General features: G+C 48.9%; 1 protein-coding gene across 1 annotated transcript in view; it reads right to left on the bottom strand.

The window, feature by feature from the left end:
* TEKT5 (tektin 5) overlaps positions 1 to 27042 on the bottom strand; it is a 727209-nt gene that overhangs the window by 77903 nt on the left and 622264 nt on the right. The window contains exon 6 of the mRNA XM_069212313.1: positions 4823 to 4977. Within this exon, the coding sequence (XP_069068414.1) occupies positions 4823 to 4977 (155 nt within the window). The remainder of the gene's footprint in view (positions 1 to 4822; positions 4978 to 27042) is intronic.

Consider the following 27042-nt stretch of genomic DNA (forward strand, 5'->3'; position numbering starts at 1 on the left):
GTACCATTTTTATTGGGAGACTTGGGGGAACGCTGGGTGGAAGGAAATTTGTGGCTCCTCTCAGATTCCAGAACTTTCTGTCACCGAAATGTGAGGAAAAAGTATTTTTTTAGCCAAATTTTGAGGTTTGCAAAGGATTCTGGGTAACAGAACCTGGTGAGAGCCTGACAAGTCACCCCATCTTGGATTCCCCTAGGTCACTAGTTTTCACAAATGCACAGGTTTGGTAGGTTTCCTCAGGTGGCGGCTGAGCTAGAGGCCAAAATCCACAGGTAGGCACTTTGCAAATAACACCTCTGTTTTTCTTTGAGAAAATGTGATGTGTCCACTTTGTGTTTTGGGGCATTTCCTGTCGCGGGCACTAGGCAAACCCACACAAGTGAGGTACCATTCTTATCGGGAGACTTGGGGGGAACGCTGGGTGGAAGGAAATTTGTGGCTCCTCTCAGATTCCAGAACTTTCTGTCACCGAAATGCAAGGAAAAAGTGTTTTTAGCCACATTTTGAGGTTTGCAAAGGATTCTGGGTAACAGAACCTGGTGAGAGCCTGACAAGTCACCCCATCTTGGATTCCCCTAGGTCTCTAGTTTTCAGAAATGCACAGGTGTGGTAGGTTTCCCTAGGAAGCGGCTGAGCTAGAGGCCAAAATCCACAGGTAGGCACTTTACAAAAAACACCTCTGTTTTCTTTGAGAAAATGTGATGTGTCCATTTTGTGTTTTGGGGCATTTCCTGTCGCGGGCACTAGGCCTACCCACAAAACTGAGGTACCATTTTTATCGGGAGACTTGGGGGAATGTTAGGTGTAAGGAAATTTGTGGCTCCTCTCAGATTCCAGACCTTTCTGTCACCGAAATGTGAGGAAAAAGTATTTTTTTAGCCACATTTTGAGGTTTGCAAAGGATTCTGGGTAACAGAACCTGGTGAGAGCCTGACAAGTCACCCCATCTTGGATTCCCCTAGGTCACTAGTTTTCACAAATGCACAGGTGTGGTAGGTTTCCTCAGGTGGCAGCTGAGCTAGAGGCCAAAATCCACAGATAGGCACTTTGCAAAAAACACCTCTGTTTTCTTTGAGAAAATGTGATGTGTCCACTTTGTGTTTTGGGGCATTTTCTGTCGCGGGCACAAGGTCTACCCACACAAGTGAGGTATCATTTTTATCGGAAGACTTGGGGGAACGCTGGGAGGAAGGAAATTTGTGGCTCCTCTCAGATTCCAGAACTTTCTGTCACCGAAATGTAAGGGAAAAGTATTTTTTTAGCCACATTTTGAGGTTTGCAAAGGATTCTGGGTAACAGAACCTGGTGAGCGCCCCACAAGTCACCCCATCTTGGATTCCCCTAGGTCTCTAGTTTTAAAAAATGCACAGGTTTGGTAGGTTTCCCCAGGTGGCGGCTGAGCTAGAGGCCAAAATCCACAGATAGGCACTTTGCAAAAAACACCTCTGTTTTCTTTGAGAAAATGTGATGTGTCTACTTTGTGTTTTGGGGCATTTCCTGTCACGGGCACTAGGTCTACCCACACAAGTGAGGTATCATTTTTATCGGGAGACTTGGGGGAACGCTGGGAGGACGGAAATTTGTGGCTCGTCTCAGATTCCAGAACTTTCTGTCACCGAAATGTGAGGAAAAAGTGTTTTTAGCCACATTTTGAGGTTTGCAAAGGATTCTGGGTAACAGAACCTGGTGAGAGCCTGACAAGTCACCCCATCTTGGATTCCCCTAGGTCACTAGTTTTCACAAATGCACAGGTTTGGTAGGTTTCCTCAGGTGGCGGCTGAGCTAGAGGCCAAAATCCACAGGTAGGCACTTTGCAAAAAACACCTCTGTTTTCTTTGAGAAAATGTGATGTGTCCACTTTGTGTCTTGGGCCATTTCCTGTCGCGGACACTAGGCCTACCCACACAAGTGAGGTACCATTTTTATCGGGAGACTTGGGGGAACGCTGGGTGTAAGGAAATTTGTGGCTCCTCTCAGATTCCAGAACTTTCTGTCACCGAAATGTGAGGAAAAAGTATTTTTTTTGCCACATTTTGAGGTTTTCAAAGGATTCTGGGTAACAGAACCTGGTGAGCGCCCCACAAGTCACCCCATCTTGGATTCCCCTAAGTCTCTAGTTTTCAGAAATGCACAGGTTTGGTAGGCTTCTCCAGGTGGCAGCTGAGCTAGAGGTCAAAATCCACAGGTAGGCACTTTGCAAAAAACACCTCTGTTTTCTTTGAGAAAATGTGATGTGTCCACGTTGTGTTTTGGAGCATTTCCTGTCACAGGCACTATGCCTACCCACACAAGTGAGGTACCATTTCTATCTGGAGGCTTTGGGGAACGCTGGGTGGAAGGAAATTAGTGCCTCCTCTCAGATTCCAGAGGCCAAAATCCACAGGTAGGCACTTTGCAAAAAACACCTCTGTTTTCTGTGGAAAAATGTGTTGTGTCCAGGTTGTGTTTTGGGGCATTTTCTTTCGCGGGCACTAGGCCTACCCACACAAGTGAGGTACCATTTTTATCGGGAGACTTGGGGGAACATAGAATAGCAAAACAAGTGTTATTGCCCCTTGTCTTTCTCTACATTTTTTCCTTCCAAATATAAGACAGTGTGTAAAAAAGACGTCTATTTGGGAAATGCCCTGTAATTCACATGCTAGTATGGGCACCCCAGAATTTAGAGATGTGCAAATAACCACTGCTCCTACACACCTTATTTTGTGCCCATTTTGGAAATACAAAGGTTTTCTTGATACCTATTTTTGACTCTTTATATTTCAGCAAATTAATTGCTGTATGCCCGGTATAGAATGAAAACCCACTGCAAGGTGCAGCTCATTTATTAGCTCTGGGTGCCTACGGTTCTTGATGAACCTACAAGCCCTATATATCCCGCAACCAGAAGAGTCCATCGGACGTAACAGTATATTGCTTTCAAACATCTGACATTGCAGGAAAAAGTTACAGAGTAAAACGTAGAGAAAAATGTCTGTTTTTTTCACCTCAATTTCAATATTTTTTTATTTCAGTTGTTATTTTCTGCAGGAAACCCTTGTAGGATTACCCATTGCTGATTTCAGAATTTTGTCTACTTTTCAGAAATGTTTAGGCTTCTGGGATCCAGCATTGGTTTCTCACCCATTTCTGTCACTGACTGGAAGGAGGCTGAAAGCACAAAAAATTGTAAAAATGGGGTACATCCCAGTAAAATGCCAAAATTGTGTTGAAAAATTGGGTTTTCTGATTCAAGTCTGCCTGTTCCTGAAAGCTGGGAAGCTGGTGATTTTAGCACCGCAAACCCTTTGTTGATGCCATTTTCAGGGGAAAAAACACAAGCCTTCTTCTGCAGCCCTTTTTTCCAATTTTTTAAAAATATATATATTTTCACTGTATTTTGGCTAATTTCCTTCAGGGGAACCCACAAAGTCTGGGTACCTCTAGAATCCCTAGGATGTTGGAAAAAAAGGACGCAAATTTGGCGTGGGTAGCTTATGTGGACAAAAAGTTATGAGGGCCTAAGTGAGAACTATTCCAAGTAGGCAAAAAAAAACCTGGCACAGGAGGGGGAAAAGGCCTGGCAGCGAAGGGGTTAAAAACAAAATCAGATTAAGTATGTGTGTAGAGAAAATAAATCCCCAAAAATCACGACACGGATGTCTTTACAGATTTAAGAAATATCTTAGGAAAAAAAAAACTATATGATCAAAATATTGTCCCAAGCACAGTTTTTCTCAATTTTGGGCATGAGATTAAGTGAATGAAACTTGTACTCCACCACAGTGGTTTCACATTTCCATTTGTTAACTGTCGGGTTCATTTTTTTAAAGCAGAATTATGCAATGACTCCTGGGAGTGAGAACAATATGCTTCCTATGGAATACTTTAGTTAACAATGCAGTCTGATACCATTACCACAGTCCTACTGGAGCCAAATCCGAAAGTTGTGTGCACCGGGTACAAAATGTGTGTATCACAACTAAGCGTTAGGTTTCCTGTAAAAGGATACAATCATCACAGAAACACCGCCAGGTGTCCCAATTTTTTAACAAATGAATAAACAGAGTTTATGTATCTCTTACTGTACTTTGGCCTTTTGATAGGTGTAAAAATCAATCAAACCAAGTTACCCAGGTGTCTCAGATCTGAAATATGCCTCGCAATTAAATCTAGCTCTCAGATCTCCATTTTCTCTGGCTCACCCATAACAATGACACATGTCCACATAGGAGTGTGGTGATCCCTTCCAGCTTAAAAGTGATCTTCACCAGTAGCAGGTCTCTGAAGAGATCATATCTTCATTGAAAGTAAAGAAGGTGAAAGATTTTTTAAATCGACCACGCTGCATGAAAAGTAACGCTGCTACAGGTCAGACGTTTTCTAGGCGTGTCTGAGGTGACCACGCTGGGCTGTTGCTCCAAATGCCCGGGGAGCTTCAGTACATGTGGTGTTCTGCCCCCTCTCATTCTTCCATGGAGTTTTTCATGACTGTATCTGTGTCTAAGGGATCAAATCACCACAACACCATGACATGTGAAGACAAAATAGGGTAGGAACATTTTTCTTGTTGCCATTTGCTCATTTATGCAAGGACAAACAGGTTACGTTCTTGGCTTAAAGATCTAAAAAGATCAGGCTGGTTAGTTCATAATTGGGATGGTGCAGCCCAAACGCCCATTATGAAACAACTGCCACTCGCCTGAAAATATACTTGGTAATAACTTTACTCGCGAGTTGGATGCCTTCCTAAAGTGAATCCGCATGTGAACGGTTTCTCAATCTGGACGTCATCATTCACATACTGCCTAAATTACCCATATTACGCTTGGCATGCACTTACTTAAGCTGGGGCACATCCCGACACAGTTCTACGTTTGGCCGCTTTGTTCTTTCTTCTAAGCAGGTCTGGGCAACTTTTTTGGGAAGTTCTTTCTCCTTTATTGCTTGCTGCAACATCAGCACCGCATTTTCGGTCTGGCAGGTTTCCTGTAGTGTCTGAAAGGACACCGCTGGTGATTTAAATACTTCTCTCTAGCTAAATCTAAGCAATGTTTTGCCACATTTTACTTAGGTTCTAAACAGTTAGTCGAAATATCATTGCACTAGGTCAAACATGTAGCTAATAACATATTACATTAGGATTCAGTAACAGCATTTTTTTTATTATAATCATTAAAAAATATTAGATACAAAGGAAAGAAAACTGGAAGTTAACCATTTCCACTGCCTCCCGGTGCCTCTGCCTTAATAAAAGTATTTAAAAGAATTCTCCTTGCATTTGTCAGAAGCAGGTTGCCGTTCTGAAGGCAGTGCAGTTATGGATAAAAATAAAGGTAAAAAAGTGAGATTAGCAAAGAAACCATGTTGTAACTACTTTATCTAATCTACATTTCTTTACAGAATTATGATACATATTTCGGTAGCATAAATTCTATTCTCTATTCCTTTCTTAAGATTATTCTAAACAGACACTTCGAATGGAATAACAGTTTTTGTGCCAGTTTCAGTTTCGCGCAATGACCACCACTTTCTCATCAGTGGAAAGAGCACATTCAAAAGTTTTTAAAAAAAAAGTGTGGATGGTTAACTTGCAGGAAACGGGTGAAAACATTTTTTGCAATGCATTATTCCACATAGGTTTTACACAAAGATGTGCTGCGGGGGGAGGGCTTGAACACCTGGAATACCAGACACAAACGCTAGTGAGTTTGCTGTAGCTTTACCTGTCCACTTTTAAAATTGTGGGCATCACATGAGGGATTGTTCTACCTTTTGGATCTTCATTGTGCACTGCAGGAAGGACATTTGAATTCAATTCGGTTTGTCACAAGCACGTGTACACAATTTTAATAGAGTTTCACTCACTACTCATCTAAGCCGTAAGGAACCCTGGCAATGATCCAAAGATCTACCGTCAAATAGATCTTTAACTATTTGTCACCTTTGCTATTTTGAATAGAAAATGTAAGTGAATGTGTGCTACTGCCTTACTCATTTTGAACATTAAGTTATATTTTGTTCTCAACCTTTTGGAATTCTGCCACAAGTCTCTTGTAGAATCCCAGTTTCAATGTAAATGCAATAAACCTCTGCCTGAGGCGTATGATGTGCACAAAAAGCATGGCTTTCTCATACTTTTGAAAGTTTTTAATGGCTATCAAATAATAGGGCACGTAGGCCAGATAAGTGATCAAAGTAAAATAATAAATGCAAAGGCTCTGCATTGCAGGATATTAAGAAATGCTGCCTGTGGTGACCAACTCCTGCCAAAAGTAGCTAAGTAAAATTGTGAACAACACGAGAGGGGTCATTCTGTCTTTTGGACCTTCATTGTGTGCTGCAGGAAGGACATTTGAATTCAATTCGGTTTGTCACATGCAACTTTAATTTGCGTGCAATTCCTTCTTCGGAGACCACTGTTGCCACACCTACCATGGTTTGTTTGCATCGGGACCCGTTGAGGTCTTCCAATATGCCCAAAAGGCCAGTAGGGGTGATAAGTCTTCCTGCCGTTACAGGACCTGGGTCAGTGTCCCCTCTAGTCCTCATCTGAAATGGGCTATTCTAGAACATGCCCATACCATATGAAAAAAATCTGCATCTGTATCAGCACTTCGAAAGCAGGTGTGGTGGGAATCTTAGCAGCATACCAGAGAAGTGGTGTGTAAATAATTCAGCTGGATCAATGAAAGCCAAGATGATATAGGGTCCATATGGGTATCTCACCAATCCACATCATCATCAAGGGAGCCAACCCATTCCTCCCTCTTCTGCTTGAGGAACATACATTTGTTGGGTGCATTAATAACAAGTGTATGGTATATTTGATATATTTCTCCCCGCCTAACTGACCCACCAAGAGTTTGCCTTAAAGCGGGTTATAATCAGACAGTTCTGTAAATCCTATCAGTTGACAAGCAAAGGCAAGGCAAAGTGGAGGGTGTTTATGGAATTGTGTTTCGGAACATAACCATAGCTGCCTACGCAGTCTAAGGAGCAGATTGCTGAGCAACAGAGCTACTGGGCCGCGAGGGACGCGGACGTGGTCTGCAGCGGCGCGGTGTCGGAGCTTTCAGTTCAATATTCTGCAGCAGCGGAAGTGGAGGGGAAGCAGAGGGGCAGTGGAGGGGTCACCGGAGGTTCTCGGCAGCTCCCAGTTTTCGGACAGTTCTAGGCTGCATTGAAAAGACAAACACCACCCAGGTTCTCGAGGTTGCCCCCGCCCGCCCTTGCCTGACTTTGCCCATCTCCATCAGTGGCCCCGGGGATGGTATCGGTCGTATCGGCTGCATCGGCCACATCAGCGGGGGGCAAACAAAACTAGTTAGGCAACCCAGGCCGCACCCATCTGACCGACACCGCCTGAATCAACCTGCATGCTTGCATGGCCTAACCTGGCCTAACCTTGGAGCGGTCAGTGTATGTTATGCGTTGCACTATAGTGGCTCCTTGCCCTTCGCTTTCTGCAGCCGCTTTGGGAAGGTAGACAATAACGTGCTGCGGAGTTGGACACGGAGGGGAGCGCTGAGTTGGGACAGTTGTAGGAATTTCGGAGGACCCCCCCACTCACCCCCCTGTCCCCATTGGCTTTCCAGCTTATCAGCTTACCGACCTACCGGCTCATCATTGGCTCATCATCGGCTCAATGGCTCATTAGAGGACAGTGTGGCAGCGGGTCTTCAGGGCCTCTTGGCTCAAGCAAGCAGAGGCTCCGACTGTAATTACAGTCTCCAAGGAAATAACATACTTCACTCTGTAGAATGCGTACGGGGAAAGAGAGGTCATCTCTCCCACTAGCAAAAAGAAATAAGAGGAAACAAAAATCCCCAACCTTGCAATCCGTGAAGTCAAAGCATTTAAAAGATGATGAGGAAGAGTGTCAGACCTTGATTTCTCCTATCGCACGTATGTTTGGAAAGGCAGTGAAGACGCTTTATAAATTTGACTTCTTGTTGGACCCAGTGGAGTCGACAAGCCCTCCCTCATCCAATTTCCCCCCAAAAAAGTGAATGTAGTTTTGTATACGAAAAGGGGGATAAAATTGGTTCAGATGTAGTGCAAGGGGAATCAACAAGCGGCCAGGGCTAATCTGCCATCTACTTAATTTCCAAAGCCCAAGGGGCTTCAAATTCCAATTTCCTCGAATATAAGTGATACAAGTGGGAGCAGTTTGAAATACCAATATGGGGATCAAACTGATTTGGAAGTAGATTGGGAGGGGGTGAGAAACTCCCCGGGAAATTTCATCAAAACACCTGTTGAAAAAGGAAATGCTTGGTGGTCAATTAGTGATTTGGAGCTGCTCACTTTAAGATCGCCTTCTCCATCACCATCACCATTACCATCACCTAATATACCTAAAGGCTACTCGGAGAGAAGAGACTTGATTCCCCTAGAAGTGAATGTCATCATTAAGACAGCTAAGCAAAACTCAAAAACATCATTAACCCCTTCGCTGCCAGGCCTTTTCCCCCTCCTGTGCCGGGCCTTTTTTTGCCTATTTGGGGCAGTTCGCGCTTAGGCCCTCATAACTTTTTGTCCACATAAGCTAACCAAGCCAAATTTGCGTCCTTTTTTTCCAACATCCTAGGGATTCTAGAGGTACCCAGACTTTGTGGGTTCCCTTGAAGGAGGCCAAGAAATTGGCCAAAATACAGTGAAAATTTCGTTTTTTTCAAAAAAATTGGAAAAAGTGGCTGCAGAAGAAGGCTTGTGGTTTTTCCCCTGAAAATGGCATCAACAAAGGGTTTGCGGTGCTAAACTCAGCAGCTTCCCAGCTTTCAGGAACAGGCAGACTTGAATCAGAAAACCCAATTTTTCAACACAATTTTGGCATTTTACTGGGGCATACCCCATTTGTGCAATTTTTTGTGCTTTCAGCCTCCTTCCAGTCAGTGACAGGAATGGTCATGAAACCAATGCTGGATCCCAGAAACCTAAACATTTCTGAAAAGTAGACAAAATTCTGAATTCAGCAAGGGGTCATTTGTGTAGATCCTACAAGGGTTTCCTACAGAAAATAACAGCTGAAAAAGAAAAATATTGAAATGGAGGTGAAAAAACCATCAATTTTTCTCTACGTTTTACTCTGTAACTTTTCCCTGCAATGTCAGATTATCGAAAGCAATATACCGTTACGTCTGCTGGACTCCTCTGGTTGCGGGGATATATAGGGCTTGTAGGTTCATCAAGAACCCGAGGAACCCAGAGCCAATAAATGAGCTGCACCCTGCAGTGCGTTTTCATTCTATACCGGGTATACAGCAATTCATTTGCTGAAATATAAGGAGTAAAAAATTGCTATCAAGAAAACCTTTGCATTTCCAAAAAGGGCACAAGATAAGGTGTTGAGGAGCAGTGGTTATTTGCACATCTCTGAATTCCGGGGTGACCATAGTAGCACGTGAATTACAGGGAATTTCTCAAATAGATGTCTTTTTTACACACACTCCTATATTTGGAAGGAAAAAATGTAGAGAAAGACAAGGGGCAATAGTACTTGTTTTGCTAATCTATGTTCCCCCAAGTCTCCCGATAAAAATGGTACCTCACTTGTGTGGGTAGGCCTACCACCCGCGACAGGATATGCCCCAAAACACAACATGGACACATCACAGAAAACAGAGCTGTTTTTAGCAAAGTGACTACCTGTAGATTTTGGCCTCTAGCTCAGCCGCCACCTAGGGAAACCTACCAAACCTGTGCATTTCTGAAAACTAGAGACCTAGGGGAATCCAAGGAGGGGTGACTTGCGGGGCTCGGACTAGGTTCTGTTACCCAGAATCCTTTGCAAACCTCAAATTTTGGCTAAAAAAAACACATGTTCCTCACATTTCTGTGGCAGAAAGTTCTGGAATCTGAGAGGAGCCACAAATTTCCTTCCACCCAGCGTTCCCCCACGTCTCCCGATAAAAATGATACCTCACTTGTGTGGGTAGGCCTAGCGCCCGCGACAGGATATGCCCCAAAACACAACGTGGACATATCACAGAAAACAGAGCTGTTTTTCGCAAAGTGACTACCTGTAGATTTTGGCCTCTAGCTCAGCCGCCACCTAGGGAAACCTACCAAACCTGTGCATTTCTGAAAACTAGAGACCTAGGGGAATCCAAGGAGGGGTGACTTGCGGGGCTCGGACCAGGTTCTGTTACCCAGAATCCTTTGCAAACCTCAAAATTTGGCTAAAAAAACACATGTTCCACACATTTCTGTGGCAGAAAGTTCTGGAATCTGAGAGGAGCCACAAATTTCCTTCCACCCAGCGTTCCCCCATGTCTCCCGATAAAAATGATACCTCACTTGTGTGGGTAGGCCTAGCGCCCGCGACAGGATATGCCCCAAAACACAACGTGGACATATCACAGAAAACAGAGCTGTTTTTAGCAAAGTGACTACCTGTAGATTTTGGCCTCTAGCTCAGCCGCCACCTAGGGAAACCTACCAAACCTGTGCATTTCTGAAAACTAGAGACCTAGGGGAATCCAAGGAGGGGTGACTTGCGGGGCTCGGACCAGGTTCTGTTACCCAGAATCCTTTGCAAATCTCAAAATTTGGCTAAAAAAACACATGTTCCTCACATTTCTGTGGCAGAAAGTTCTGGAATCTGAGAGGAGCCACAAATTTCCTTCCACCCAGCGTTCCCCCACATCTCCCGATAAAAATTATACCTCACTTGTGTGGGTAGGCCTAGCGCCCGCGACAGGATATGCCCCAAAACACAACGTGGACATATCACAGAAAACAGAGCTGTTTTTAGCAAAGTGACTACCTGTAGATTTTGGCCTCTAGCTCAGCCGCCACCTAGGGAAACCTACCAAACCTGTGCATTTCTGAAAACTAGAGACCTAGGGGAATCCAAGGAGGGGTGACTTGCGGGGCTCGGACCAGGTTCTGTTACCCAGAATCCTTTGCAAACCTCAAAATTTGGCTAAAAAAAACACATGTTTCTCACATTTCTGTGGCAGAAAGTTCTGGAATCTGAGAGGAGCCACAAATTTCCTTCCACCCAGCGTTCCCCCACGTCTCCCGATAAAAATGATACCTCACTTGTGTGGGTAGGCCTAGCGCCCGCGACAGGATATGCCCCAAAACACAACGTGGACATATCACAGAAAACAGAGCTGTTTTTAGTAAAGTGACTACCTGTAGATTTTGGCCTCTAGCTCAGCCGGCACCTAGGGAAACCTACCAAACCTGTACATTTCTGAAAACTAGAGACCTAGGGGAATCCAAGGAGGGGTGACTTGTGTGGCTCGGACCAGGTTCTGTTACCCAGAATCCTTTGCAAACCTCAAAATTTGGCTAAAAAAACACATGTCCCTCACATTTCTGTGGCAGAAAGTTCTGGAATCTGAGAGGAGCTACAAATTTCCTTCCACCCAGCGTTCCCCCAAGTCTCCCGATAAAAATGATACCTCACTTGCGTGGGTAGGCCTAGCGCCGGCGACAGGAAACACCCCAAAGCGCAACGTGGACACATCCTAAATTTTGGAAAAAAACAGAGGTGTTTTTTGCAAAGTGCCTACCTGTAGATTTTGGCCTCTAGCTCGGCTGGCACCTAGGGAAACCTACCAAACCTGTGCATTTCTGAAAACTAGAGACCTAGGGGAATCCAAGGAGGGGTGACTTGCGGGGCTCGGACCAGGTTCTGTTACCCAGAATCCTTTGCAAACCTCAAAATTTGGCTAAAAATACACATGTTACTCACATTTCTGTGGCAGAAAGTTCTGGAATCTGAGAGGAGCCACAAATTTCCTTCTACCCAGCGTTCCCCCAAGTCTCCCGATAAAAATGATACCTCACTTGTGTGGGTAGGCCTAGCGCCCGCGACAGGATATGCCCCAAAACACAACGTGGACATATCACAGAAAACAGAGCTGTTTTTAGCAAAGTGACTACCTGTAGATTTTGGCCTCTAGCTCAGCCGCCACCTAGGGAAACCTACCAAACCTGTGCATTTCTGAAAACTAGAGACCTAGGGGAATCCAAGGAGGGGTGACTTGCGGGGCTCGGACCAGGTTCTGTTACCCAGAATCCTTTGCAAATCTCAAAATGTGGCTAAAAAAACACATGTTCCTCACATTTCTGTGGCAGAAAGTTCTGGAATCTGAGAGGAGCCACAAATTTCCTTCCACCCAGCGTTCCCCCAAGTCTCCCGATAAAAATGATACCTCACTTGCGTGGGTAGGCCTAGCGCCCACGAAAGGAAAGGGCCCAAAACACAACGTGGACACATCACATTTTTTTATAAAAAGCAGTGCCTACCTGTGGATTTTGGCCTGTAGCTCAGCCGACACCTGAGGAAACCTAGCAAACCAGTGCATTTTTGAAAACTAGAAACCCAGGGGAATCCAAGATGGGGTGACTTGCGGGGCTCTGACCAGGTTATGTTACCCAGAATCCTTTGCAAACATCAAAATTTGGCCCAAAAAACACTTTTTCCTCTCATTTCGGTGACAGAAAGTTCTGGAATCTGAGAGGAGCCACAAATTTCCTTCCACCCAGCGTTCCCCTAAGTCTCTCGATAAAAATGGTACATCACTTCTGTGGGTAGGCCTAGCGCCCACAAAAGGAAATGGCCCAAAACACAACGTGGACACAACATATTTTTTCACAGAAAACAGAGGTGTTTTTTGCAAGGTGCCTACCTGTGGTGTTTGGCCTGTAGCTCAGCCGGCCCCAGGGGGGGGGGCAGAAATGCCCTAAAATAAATTTGCCCCCCCAACCCCCACCCTCCCCCGCCGGGAGCGACCCTTGCCTACGGGGTCGCTCCCCCTGCGTGACATTGGCACCAAAAAACAAATCCCCGGTGCCTAGTGGTTTCTGCCCCCTTGGGGGCAGGTTGACCTAAACTCAGCCAATCTGCCCCCAAGGGGGGCAGAAATGGCCTAAATACAATTTGTCCCCCAGGGGAGCGACTTTTGCCTGATGGGTCGCTCCCCATCTCTAAAAAAAAAAAACAAAGAAAAAAAAGAAAAATTCCCCTGGCGCCTAGAGGTTTCTGCCCCCCCCCCCCCCCGGGGGCAGTTCGGCCTAATAATAGGCCGATCTGTCCCCCGGGGGGGCAGAAATGGCCTAAAATAAATTTGCCCCCCCAACCCCCACCACCCCCCCGGGAGCGACCCTTGCCTACGGGGTCGCTCCCCCTGCGTGACATTGGCGCCAAAAAACAAATCCCCGGTGTCTAGTGGTTTCTGCCCCCTTGGGGGCAGATTGACCTAAAATTTGCCAATCTGCCCCCAGGGGGGTAGAAATGGTCTAAATACAATTTGCCCCCCCAGGGGAGCGACCCTTGCCTGATGGGTCGCTCCCCATCTCTAAAAAAAGAAACAACAAAAAAAAAAAAACACAAAAAAAAAATTGCCCTGGTGCCTAGAGTGTTCTGCCTCCCCCCCAGGGGCAGTTCGGCCTAATAATAGGCCGATCTGTCCCCCGGGGGGGCAGAAATGGCCTAAAATAAATTTGCCCCCCCAACCCCCATCCCCCCCCCGGGAGCGACCCTTGCCTACGGGGTCGCTCCCCCTGCGTGACATTGGCGCCAAAAAACAAATCCCCGGTGCCTAGTGGTTTCTGCCCCCTTGGGGGCAGATTGACCTAAAATTGGCCAATCTGCCCCCAGGGGGGCAGAAATGGTCTAAATACAATTTGCCCCCCCAGGGGAGCGACCCTTGCCTGATGGGTCGCTCCCCATCTCTAAAAAAAGAATCAACAAAAAAAAAACACAAAAAAAGAATTGCCCTGGCGCCTAGAGTGTTCTGCCCCCCCCCGGGGGCAGTTCGGCCTAAAAATAGGCCGATCTGTCCCCCGGGGGGGCAGAAATGGCCTAAAATAAATTTGCCCCCCCAACCCCCACACCCCCCCCGGGAGCGACCCTTGCCTACGGGGTCGCTCCCCCTGCGTGACATTGGCGCCAAAAAACAAATCCCCGGTGCCTTGTGGTTTCTGCCCCCTTGGGGGCAGATTGACCTAAAATTGGCCAATCTGCCCCCAGGGGGGCAGAAATGGTCTAAATACAATTTGCCCCCCCAGGGGAGCGACCCTTGCCTGATGGGTCGCTCCCCATCTCTAAAAAAAGAAACAACAACAAAAAAACCACACAAAAAAAAAATTGCCCTGGTGCCTAGAGTGTTCAGCCCCCCCCGGGGGGCAGTTCGGCCTAATAATAGGCCGATCTGTCCCCCGGGGGGGCAGAAATGGCCTAAAATAAATTTACCCCCCCAACCCCCAACCCCCCCCCCCCGGGAGCGACCCTTGCCTACGGGGTCGCTCCCCCTGCGTGACATTGGCGCTAAAAAACAAATCCCCGGTGCCTAGTGGTTTCTGCCCCCCTTGGGGGCAGATTGACCTAAAATTGGCCAATCTGCCCCCAGGGGGGCAGAAATGGTCTAAATACAATTTGCCCCCCCAGGGGAGCGACCCTTGCCTGATGGGTCGCTCCCCATCTCTAAAAAAAGAAAGAACAAAAAAAAAAACACAAAAAAAAAATTGCCCTGGCGCCTAGAGTGTTCTGCCCCCCCCCCGGGGGCAGTTCGGCCTAATAATAGGCCGATCTGTCCCCCGGGGGGGCAGAAATGGCCTAAAATAAATTTGCCCCCCCAACCCCCACCGCCCCCCCGGGAGCGACCCTTGCCTACGGGGTCGCTCCCCCTGCGTGACATTGGCGCCAAAAAACAAATCCCCGGTGCCTTGTGGTTTCTGCCCCCTTGGGGGCAGATTGACCCAAAATTGGCCAATCTGCCCTCAGGGGGGCAGAAATGGTCTAAATACAATTTGCCCCCCCAGGGGAGCGACCCTTGCCTGATGGGTCGCTCCCCATCTCTAAAAAAAGAAACAACAAAAAAAAAAAACACAAAAAAAAAAATTGCCCTGGCGCCTAGAGTGTTCTGCCCCCCCCCCCGGGGGCAGTTCGGCCTAATAATAGGCCGATCTGTCCCCCGGGGGGGCAGAAATGGCCTAAAATAAATTTGCCCCCCCAACCCCCACACCCCCCCCCGGGAGCGACCCTTGCCTACGGGGTCGCTCCCCCTGCGTGACATTGGCGCCAAAAAACAAATCCCCGGTGCCTAGTGGTTTCTGCCCCCTAGGGGGCAGATTGACCTAAAATTGGCCAATCTGCCCCCAGGGGGGCAGAAATGGTCTAAATACAATTTGCCCCCCCAGGGGAGCGACCCTTGCCTGATGGGTCGCTCCCCATCTCTAAAAAAAGAAACAACAAAAAAAAAAAAACACAAAAAAAAAATTGCCCTGGCGCCTAGAGTGTTCTGCCCCCCCCCCGGGGGCAGTTCGGCCTAATAATAGGCCGATCTGTCCCCCGGGGGGGCAGAAATGGCCTAAAATAAATTTGCCCCCCCACCGCCCCCCCGGGAGCGACCCTTGCCTATGGGGTCGCTCCCCCTGCGTGACATTGGCGCCAAAAAACAAATCCCCGGTGCCTTGTGGTTTCTGCCCCCTTGGGGGCAGATTGACCCAAAATTGGCCAATCTGCCCCCAGGGGGGCAGAAATGGTCTAAATACAATTTGCCCCCCCAGGGGAGCGACCCTTGCCTGATGGGTCGCTCCCCATCTCTAAAAAAAGAAACAACAAAAAAAAAAAACACAAAAAAAAAAATTGCCCTGGCGCCTAGAGTGTTCTGCCCCCCCCCCCGGGGGCAGTTCGGCCTAATAATAGGCCGATCTCTCCCCCGGGGGGGCAGAAATGGCCTAAAATAAATTTGCCCCCCCAACCCCCACACCCCCCCCCGGGAGCGACCCTTGCCTACGGGGTCGCTCCCCCTGCGTGACATTGGCGCCAAAAAACAAATCCCCGGTGCCTAGTGGTTTCTGCCCCCTAGGGGGCAGATTGACCTAAAATTGGCCAATCTGCCCCCAGGGGGGCAGAAATGGTCTAAATACAATTTGCCCCCCCAGGGGAGCGACCCTTGCCTGATGGGTCGCTCCCCATCTCTAAAAAAAGAAACAACAAAAAAAAAAACACAAAAAAAAAATTGCCCTGGCGCCTAGAGTGTTCTGTCCCCCCCCGGGGGCAGTTCGGCCTAAAAATAGGCCGATCTGTCCCCCGGGGGGGCAGAAATGGCCTAAAATAAATTTGCCCCCCCAACCGGCACCCCCCCCCCCGGGAGCGACCCTTGCCTACGGGGTCGCTCCCCCTGCGTGACATTGGCGCCAAAAAACAAATCCCCGGTGCCTTGTGGTTTCTGCCCCCTTGGGGGCAGATTGACCTAAAATTGGCCAATCTGCCCCCAGGGGGGCAGAAATGGTCTAAATACAATTTGCCCCCCCAGGGGAGCGACCCTTGCCTGATGGGTCGCTCCCCATCTCTAAAAAAAGAAACAACAAAAAAAAAAAACACAAAAAAAAAATTGCCCTGGCGCCTAGAGTGTTTTGCCCCCCCCCGGGGGCAGTTCGGCCTAATAATAGGCCGATCTGTCCCCCGGGGGGGCAGAAATGGCCTAAAATAAATTTGCCCCCCCACCCCCCCCCCTGGGAGCGACCCTTGCCTACGGGGTCGCTCCCCCTGCGTGACATTGGCGCCAAAAAACAAATCCCCGGTGCCTAGTGGTTTCTGCCCCCTTGGGGGCAGATTGACCTAAAATCGGCCAATCTGCCCCCAGGGGGGCAGAAATGGTCTAAATACAATTTGCTCCCCAGGGGAGCGACCCTTGCCTGATGGGTCGCTCCCCATCTCTAAAAAAAAAAAAAAGAACAAAAAACAAAAACACAAAAAAAAAAATTGCCCTGGCGCCTAGAGGTTTCTTCCCCCCCTGGGGGCAGATCGGCCTAATAATAGGCCGATCTGCCCCCAGGGGGGGCAGAAAAGGCCTTCCCAAAAAATTGCCCCCCCTGGGAGCGACCCTTGCCAAAGGGGTCGCTTTGTTGCGTGACATTCGCGCGCAAAAACAAACTCCCTGGTGTCTAATGGTTTCTGCCCCCCTTGGGGGCAGATTGGCCTTATCAAAATAGGCCAATCTGCCCCCAAGGGGGGCAGAAATGGCCTAAATATATATTGCCCCGTAGGGGAGCGACCCTTGCCTAAGGGATCGCTCCCCACCTAAAAAAAAAGAATTCATCTCCCAAAAAAAAAAAATGGTCCCTGGTGCCTAGAGGTTTCTGCCCCCCCTGGGGGCAGATCGGCCTAATAATAGGCCAATCTGCCCCCAGGGGGGGCAGAAAAGGCCTTCCTAAAAAAATGCCCCCCTGGGAGCGACCCTTGCCCAAGGGGTCGCTCCCTTTTGCCAATTTCAAGAAAAAAAAAAAAATCCCTGGTGTCTAGTGGGGTTTCAAAAGCCGGATTGCAAGCAATCCAGCTTTTGAAACCTGTGAGAGACTTCAAAGGGAAGGAAATACATTTCCTTCCCTTTGAAGCCTCTCGGGGCCTCCCCCATGGGATTGAAAAAGAAATGCAAAAGCATTTCTTTTTCAATCGCGCTGGAAGCTCTGCTTCCAGCGCGATGGGGGAGACCCTGTGACTAATCAGCGCGCGCTCGCGCGCTGACGTCACAGGGGGGGTTGGGGGGGGTCGGGGGTGGGAGGGGAAGGGCTTCCCCTTCCATCCCTGACTTGGGGGGGTGGGGGGGAACCCCACAGAGGGAGCGAGAGCGCTCCCTCTGGGCTGTGTGCCGAGGACGTAGTGGTTACGTCCTCGGCACAGCAGCACTGTGCCGCAGGACGTAACCACTACGTCCGCGGCACAGAAGGGGTTAAACAAAGAGTTTATGGGGGGTGGTCAAAGATGTTGTAACAAGCAACGGTTAATTACCCCTTATCCCCTTGATTCCCCTGAAAGTGTGTTCTCAAGCCCCAGTGCGGGCACTGGTTGTCAAGGTAACGATTGTCAGACAGGGCCCCATTACTGTTTAGGCAAATGTTTATCCAATGACTTTAAGGTTGGTACCTCATCTGATGGTATGTCAAAAGTAGCGCAGGTCAGAGTGTCAAATAATCACACAAATTCATCATTACAAGGTCACAAAGTCTCAAGAGGGGCTGATTCATCGTAAGCCTAACTATTAGACTGTCCCAATCACGAACGGCGTAGTGGGTGTCATTAGTCTCCAAAGAGTCCATCTGGGTCCTTAGAGCAAAGTAAAGTGTGGGACATCTTTTTTAAAACTTCACTATTAACTCTTGATGCATTGTCTTACCAGTCTACAAAAATGGACGTGCAGGAGGATCTACTAAATATGATGGCGTAATCTGTTTTCAGGATTGATCAAAAACAGGCAGATTTAAATGCTTTTATCAAAAGAGCACAGAGCTATGCAGAAACAAGAGAGCATCTTTGCACCTGCGGTCCAATAATTAGTAAGCTACCCACTCTTCCACAGGTTATAAATACATTGGTGAATTATTTTAAAGCTAACTTCACTACTTTGAAAGGAGATGATGATGAATTAGGGTTGTCTCTTAATTGTCATCCAAGGGCAGAGGCCAATTCGAATGTGTGAGAACAGACGGGTAGGGCAAATGGCGATAGGGAGGGAGTGGGTACAGGAGTGAGAGGTGTAAAGGAGGTTATCCAATGTCCAGAAAATGAAGGTATCACAGAGGTACCAGCAAAAGAGATATTTGAAATTCGTGAAGGATCACATAATCAGACTCCACGTCCCCCTCTTCACCTTTCTCCTTGTCCACAAATAGCCAACCCCAACAATTATAAAAATTGCCAGCACTTAAAAGGCAAAGGAAAAAGCAAAGAAAAGGCAGGAAAAACTTGATGGGTGTCCAAGATGCCACTGGCAAAGTCATGACAAATATTCCAATCCCTGCGAGTACCATGAACGAGAAGGGGAAAAGATTCAAGAATGATACAGATAATAAGAGCAGTCCATCAACTATTAAGTTGTTTCCTTTATTTAACACTCAAAAAGAGGGGTACGCTACCTTAAGCCCTAGGGAGTCCATTCCATGCTGGGGGAGGTATTGGCTACATCAAATATAGAAAGCACAGATCTTGGAAAAATGAAGGCTCAAGTAGGCCAAAATGGTGGATGGAAAGGACAAAAACAAGGGGCCGATTTCAAACTCATGACAGAAGAGGGACAAAGGAGGAATCTTAGATCGATAGTAGCTGAAAATGTTTCTGAAAATGTTTCTGAAAATGCAGCGCTTATAACGGAGACCACTGTAAACAGGGGAAATGGTTTAGTCTTTAGACTAACATCCCCTGTAGTGCCAGAGTCCCACGGAGGGGGTGGGTAGCCAGGGCTCTCCATAGAGCATGTAATGACAGTTAGCTAAGATACAGACCTTGATCAAAACTATCAGCCGTTGACTGGTAGGGAGTGAACCCCACTTACCTCTAAGAAGGTCCAGCACAGCCATTTTTGTGAAGTTAGTCAGGTTACCACATTAGAGAGTTACCAGCAGGGTTTTCCCGGGGGCAGAAATAAGATAATTTTCTCCCCACAATATCAGACTAGGGGCCCACAAGATATATCACAGGAATGTATTAAAACCTTTGCGAGCAATACTTCGCTGGAGAATATCCAGTCTGTAGACATTGATTCTATAGAATTTCTAACTGGGGAGGAGGTGACAAATAGTTCCATCCAAGAATGCAACTTGGTGACTTGGGTCTCTTTTCATCAACAGGGTCTTTAATGAGAAAAGCACTTTTCAAAAATGGGGAATTGAGTTCAAAATCCCCCAGCAGATTGGTTATCCGAAACCCTTAGAATCTGTCAATAGGATGTTAGAACCAACTGGAAAGAGTAGATTTCAAAAACCCTATTCAATTCTGAGAATTGGAAATTCCACATCAGCTATTTACCATCCATTAAGTTATACATTAGATAATGAACAGGGGTCCTGGCAATTAAATATAGGCTGTGGGACAGCACCCAAAAACAAGGGATGACATCAGGAAGAGGTGGAACGACCTACGGGGGAAGATGCGTTCCATGGTTGCAAGACACCAGATTGCTGTACAGAGGACTGGCAGTGGACCCCCACATCCTCCCCCACAACTAACAACAAGGGAGGAGCAAGTCTTGGTGATCATGCATCCTGAGGGCCTGGCAGGACTAGCAGGAGGACTGGACTCTGGTAAGTCAACTCTTTACTACTTTATCTGCCACCCTACCTGCATGCCATCACAAACAACAACCCCTACCCACACCCCCATCACCCCACCACCTCACATATACCCCACCATCACAACCCACCCATCCCAATACCAAGCCCTGCATGCAACAACAATGCATGGACACCACTCACAGACCTGCATGAACACCCATCACCACAGCATGCACACTAGTGACAATCACTTAGCCAAACCAATCACAACTAACACAAGCCAAAGCTGCCTTGCTAATAACAACCATAGAGGGAAACATACCCATGCATAAGATGGCACACGCAGAAACAATAACACCCCCACAGGACCCCCACTCAACATCACCGGAGAGGAGGTGCTAGCCACATCCAGTCCCCCCCCCCCAGAAGAGACCCACAGTGATGACAGCAACTCTGCACGCCTGGATCAGGATGACAAACCTGGCCCATCAGGGACCTCTGGACAGTTGGTTACCCAGTCACAGTCCCAACACACCACAGAGCCTTCCCCCTCAGGAAATACCACCACAGCACAGCACCCACCCAGCGGGCCCATCCTTCTGTCCCGAGGACACGTCAATCAGCAGTGTGTCCACCTCTACAGGGACCCCAGGCAACTCCACAAACACAGGACGATCAGGGACCTGGGGTCAGTGGCAGTGGAAACACGGTTCAGAGGACAGAAGCACAGGACAACAGGGAAGCTGGGAGGACTGCTGTGCGACAGGGGAGGACAGGCCCAGGGATCCGGCTCTCCATGAGGCACTCACTAACATCCCAGGAGCATACCACCATTCCCAGGAGACGATGGGCCAGATACTGGACAAGTTGCAGGAGACCCAGTGGCTGCAGGAGGGACATCACCTGGGGATCAGGGAGGACCTTAGGGACATCCACACCACCCTGGTCACCATTGCAGGGATGCCGGCAGACATGGCCAACACCATGAGGGAGGCAGTGGCACACCGACGGGCCCCTGACACTAGCCACACCGAAGAACAGCCCTCCACCTCCGCCGATGCTAGTGGACAGGAGGCCTGTCACAGGAACAACAGGCCACCAGCAACCCACCCCCTGCAGAAGGAGAACCAACATGCAAACGGTCTCTGCGATCCGGGCAGAAAATAAGACTCTCCTGATTGTCACCCTTGTGTCCCACTCTGTCACCCTGTCCACCCTGAACTGCCATTGCTCCCCTTCCTATGCCCCCTTGGACAATGCACCTGTGATACAAAGAGACTGGACTCTATCCTGGACTTTCCTCCATCTGAAACCCAGCCCATTGCAATTTTCCCTCCACTTATTAGCACCTAAATAAACACCCTTGGAACAAAATCAAATATGGAGTCTGTCAATTGTTTGACAAATGTATTAGTTTTACAAAGTGTAAACATTGCAATTCAAATGTACTGAAATATTTACATAGGAATGACCTGTCTGTAGTGGGCAGCAGTAAACACACCAGAAGCCAGAGTTCTGAAAATAGAGATGCCAAAAGGTACAGTAAGGGACCATAGAAATAGGGAAATTGGGCTGCCATGTTCAATGTCCAACACAAAACTGCAATGGAAGGTGTAGTTACAGTGTCTTACCTGTGTGTCACTGGAAGTACTGTTGAATTATTGTAGTTCTGTTGTCCACATCTTCTTCCTCTGCCTCCTCTTCGTCACTGTCCACAGGCTCTACCGCTGCCACATGACCATCCCCAGGCTAATCCTCCTGCAGAAAAGGCACCTGGCATCTCAGGGCCAGGTTATGCAACATGCAACTATGATCTGGCACATCTTCTTGGGTGAGTAGTACAGGGATCCACCTGTCAGATGGAGGCAACAGAATCTGGCCTTCAGGAGGCCAAAGGTTCGCTCAATTATCCTTCTTGTTCGCCCATGTGCCTCATTGTAACGTTCCTCTGCCCTTGTCCTGGCATTGCTCACTGGGGTAAGTAGCCATGAAAGGTTGAGGTAACCAGAGTCACCTGCAAATATCGAGGGATACCTGTTAGCCACACACTCACCCTTAGGGCCAAACCCACACCCATATACCTACATCAACTGGGTGGGGACCATGGGCTCACCTATTAGCCACACCCGGTGCCTCTGGAGTTGAGACATCACATTTGGGATCCTGCTATTCCTCAAGATAAAGGCATCATGCACAGAGCCAGGATGCTTGGCATTGACATGGGTGATGTACTGGCCCGACAAACACACCATCTGCACATTCAGAGAGTGAAAGCCTTTTCTATTTCTCAACACTTGTTCATTTCTCCGGGGGGGGAGGACAAATGCAATATGTGTACCATCAATGGCACCAATGATGTTTGGGATATGTCCCAGTGCATAGAAGTCAGCCTTCACTGTGGCCAAATCCTCCACCTGGGGGAATACGATGTAGCTGCGCATATGTTTCAGCAGGGTAGACAACACTCTGGTCAGCACGTTTGAGAACATAGGCTGTGACATCCCTGATGCCATTGCCACTGATGCTTGGAAGGAACCACTTGCCAGGAAAAGGAGCACTGACAGGACCTGCACTAGAGGGGGGACACCTGTGGGGTGGTGGATAGCTGAGATCAGGTCTCGCTCCAGTTGGGCACACAGTTCTTGGATTGTGGCCCTATCAAGTCTGTAGGTCAGGATAATGTGCCTGTCCTCCATTGTCGCCAGGTCCACCAGAGGTCTGTACAAGGGGGATGTCTCCATCTCCTATTCATCCTCAGTTGTTGAACTCTAGGGTGAAAAACAGTGAGCAGAAGGTCATATTCATACATATTTCAACATTAATATGCAATTTTTGCTTTACAGAAACAGTATGGAAACTAGTAAGTCTGTTGATGTGCCAATGTCTGCTGTGACGCAGTTAGGTGTCATGGCCTGTGCCCCCATGAAATGGCGGCTGTCTGACCTGTGAGGAGGGACACGTGGAAATGAGGTAATTCCGCTGGCGTTGTGCGCCGTTGCAGTCGGCGGTCGACGCCCGCAGTGCAACTCCACATTGGTTATTTTTGCGTATCCATTTTAGTTATAGCTCCATGCACGTTAGTTTAATACACTTGGCCGCTGTGCATCTTGACCTAGATATATTTTATTCAGCTTTGCATTGTTATTTTTACAATAACCAGCTTTACGGTCTTGTTTTAATTTCTTCTATCTAACTGTTTTGCTTAGTTCAGCACTGTGTTCTCAAACAACGCATTCTTGATCACTCTGTGCTTCAGTCAAGGCTACAGTCTGGTACATTGCCGGTAAACGTGGTAGAAGTTTAATCTCCAACATTCGTAGACAATACACATCCTTACGTAGGGACATTTTCTTAGAACATCTGCTGTGTTAATTATAAAAACACTTTCTAGTACCATTACACGTCAAGAGGGTGATTCCAGCCAGGGAACCACAACTGTATGCTGAATGCTTCGCTGCAGATGCTGACGCAGATTACAGGCCTTTGCTCAGGTATGAGGGTTGATGTCCTCCCAGGGGAACCTGAAAGGCAGGATTAGAGCTTAACATGGCGTGCTCAAAATATGATTTAGATAGGAAATAGTCCATCGATTCTAGTGGCAATATGATAGCATTATTCTTATGCTTCACTCTCATCGTCACCATTTTAATATTGTTGTGTAGTTCTGGTTACAAAATGCAGTTGTTTTATTAAACCAATCTTCAAAACTTATACTGCTTTTATTGTCATATCTATATGAGACCGAATTGTGAGTGAGAGAACCGGGTGTGACCTGAGTGACCACGACTTCCCTGAGAAGTACGATATGTCATGCGCTCGGCTGCCCAATCATCCCTACCTTTCGGGAGAGATGAGGCACTGCTAGTTAGCCAGAACAAAGCCCAGATTTGGAGTGCTGTGTTTGTAAGCCTCCTGTAGGGGGAGCCTGAGGGGTCCTGGGCAGAGTGCTGCATGTAAGGTGGTCAATGTATGTGCATAAGGGGGGGGATATGTTGGGCCATCAGTATAACAGTCCGGACAGTATGACTAATACCTTTTCTGCTGTTTTTTTTCTGCAGGTCAGCGCCCATCAGAAAAAGGGTATTTGGTGTGCCATCGCCAATGAGGTGCGGACCCTGAGGGTCTTTGACAGGTGGAGCACCCACTGCCGCAAACGGTGGGAGGACCTGCACCGCTGGGCAAGGAAGACAGAGGAGGCCCTGCTGGGGCTGGCCTCCCAACAAGGAAGGGGTGCCCATTGTACCATGACCCCCATGATGTTCTGCATCCTGGCGGTGGCCTATCCGGAGTTGGATGGGCACTTGAAGGCATCATAGCAGCCACAAGGGGGTGAGTACAGATTCAGAATCATGGCTTTGCACGTGTTAAGGTATTACCTGGGTGGGGGATGGGGGCTGTGGGTGCCCCTTGGCCATGGCGAACATGGCAGGGTATGTTCAATGATGGGCAAGCTCAGATACACTCCAACCCCAATAATGTTAGTGGGCATCTACTACTGAACAGGGTCCTGTGGGATTCAGGTGTGCAGCTAATGGTGTTAGGCATTGTACCCCATGGGCTGGTGACTAGCATTGTAACTGGAAGTGCATGGTCTAGTGCATAGGGCTGTTCCCTGTTGAGTTGTGTACGCCAACGGTAGTATTACTGCTGGCATTGACCAAGTGTATCCTCTGTCTCCCCCCCCTTTTTGTTTTGTCACCCTGTCCTTTTGTGCATTAGCATAATCTGGCAGAGGAGCAGAGGCACCGGCGATGGAAGGAGCTGCATCCCACATGGGCCTGGATGCCGAATCCACCAACAGTGAGGGCACCAGTGGGATGGAGGGCGAGGGGAGCACCACAACAGAGACAGGAGTGGACAGTGCCGACAGCGACTCCTCCTCCGATGGAAGCTCCCTGGTGGTGGCGGACACCTCTGTGCCCACCCCAACTACAGGTACAGCCGCCAACCCCCGTACCAGCACCTCCCTCCCAGCAGCCTCTCAGCGTGTTTCCAGTGCCCGCTCACCCAGGAGGGTGGCCGTCTCCTTCGCCCCAGGCACTTCAGGCCCTGCCCCAGTCAGCCCTGCTGCCCTCAGTGAAGAGGCTATTGACCTCCTGAGATCCCTCTCTGTTGGGCAGTCAACCATACTGAATGCCATCCAGGGTATAGCAGGGCATTTGCAACAAACAAATGCATACCTGGAGGGCATTCACTCTGGCGTGGCGGCCCAACAGAGAGCCTTCAAGGCTCTGGCCAACACTGATGGCAGCCATTGTCCCTGTCTCCAGCCTCCCCCCTCCAACTTCCAGTCCCAATCCCCTCAACCCCAGCCTATCCCAAGCACACCTTCAGACCAGCAATCACCCAAATCAACACACAGAAGTGGCTCAGGCAAACACAAGCACCACACTCCATCTCACAGGCACTCACACAAGCACCATCCACATGCAGACACACCAACATCCACTGCCTCCACTGTGTCCCCCTCCTCCTCTTCGTCCACCTCCCTCCCAGTAACGTCTCCATTCACACCTGTATGCACTACACCTTCATCCACTACCTCCATCACCAGCACGCCTATCACTGCAAGCCCCTCACTGGCAGTCACCACCCCCACATCCATGCACACGTCCCCTGTGTCCTCTCCCACTGTGTCTGGGCCCCTTCCTCCCAAAGTAGACAAACGCAAGCACTCAGACACCCAACAGTCATCCACCTCGAAACAGCATCCAGCCCATGCACCTGCATCCAAACACAGCAGACTGACACCTCCTACAACCACTCCCTCTTCCTCCACACCCAAACCTTCACCCTCTTTCCGCCCCAGTGTCCCTAAGCTGCTTTTCCTCGCCAACATTGATCTATTCCCTACCCCTCGCCCCCCATCCTTCACCTTGGGCCAGGGTGGCCAGAACCCAGCCCAGCACCTCAGCCACCCAGTCCACTGCCACTGTGGTTTCTGCAGCAACTGCAGGTGTGAGAGGCTCCAAGGAGTCACCTGACAGCCCAGCCAATGTGCCAGCACCACCTGCCAAGTCCAAGAAGGGTCCGCCATTTAGCAAGGGCAAGAAGGGGACACCAGCCAGCAAGGGCAAGGAGGCACCATCAGCCAGCAAGGGCAAGAAAAAGGCACCAGCTGGCAGAAGCAAGGAGGTACCACCATCTGCCACTGGCAGGAAGGGGCACACAACACCAGCCATGGCACTTCAGCCATCCGAGGTTGCAGGTGAAGGCCTGGAGGCTACCACCACCACTGCCAGCACCGCCCTCTGCACCACGGCCAGCACTGCCACTTGCACAGTGGCCAGCACCGCCACATGCACCACTGCAGCAGCAGCAGCCCCAGTGGGCAGCCGTCCGAGGCTGCAGGTGAAGGCCTGGAGGCTACCACCACCACTGCCAGCACCGCCACCTGCAGCGCAACTGGCATCCACTGAGCAGCCGTCACCGCCGGCGAGCAGTGTGTAGTGGTGACTACATGGGCTGCAGTGCGTCCTAGCCCCTGCAACACCTGTCGGTGTGACACACAGGTGACAGACTGTGACCTTGCCCCATCCAGGATGAAGCACACTGGGCACAAGGCCCCCTCCAGAACCAGTGGAAGAAGGCATCCACTCAGCCCCTCCTTGCCAGGATGAAGCACACTGGGCACAAGGCCCCCTCCAGAACCAGTGGAAGAAGGCATACACTATAGAGACTGTGGCTTTGCACTCCCCTGGACCAAGCAGTGGGCAAACCACCCAGTTGAGAGACTGTGGCTTTGCACTCCCCAGGACCAAGCAGTGGGCAAACCACCCACTTGAGAGACTGTGGCTTTGCACTCCCCAGGACCAAGCAGTGGGCATGGAGCCTCCTCCAGTCCAGTGGCATTGTACCGTCTTCCGGCTGAGGTGCCCCCCCCATTAACCGTCCCCCTGAGGTGCCTGTGTGTTTTTGACCTGATGCCCCTGCAGTGTTCTCGCCGTATTGAGGCAGGAGTCAAGTGTGGCCTTGGCCTATGTGTTATGGCCCAGTGGGCCACGGGCATTTTGGAGTGGGAATTGTCCCTCCTTTTGTATATATTGT

The sequence above is a fragment of the Pleurodeles waltl genome, chromosome 10 (assembly GCF_031143425.1).
Source record: "Pleurodeles waltl isolate 20211129_DDA chromosome 10, aPleWal1.hap1.20221129, whole genome shotgun sequence".
Taxonomy (NCBI): domain Eukaryota; kingdom Metazoa; phylum Chordata; class Amphibia; order Caudata; family Salamandridae; genus Pleurodeles; species Pleurodeles waltl.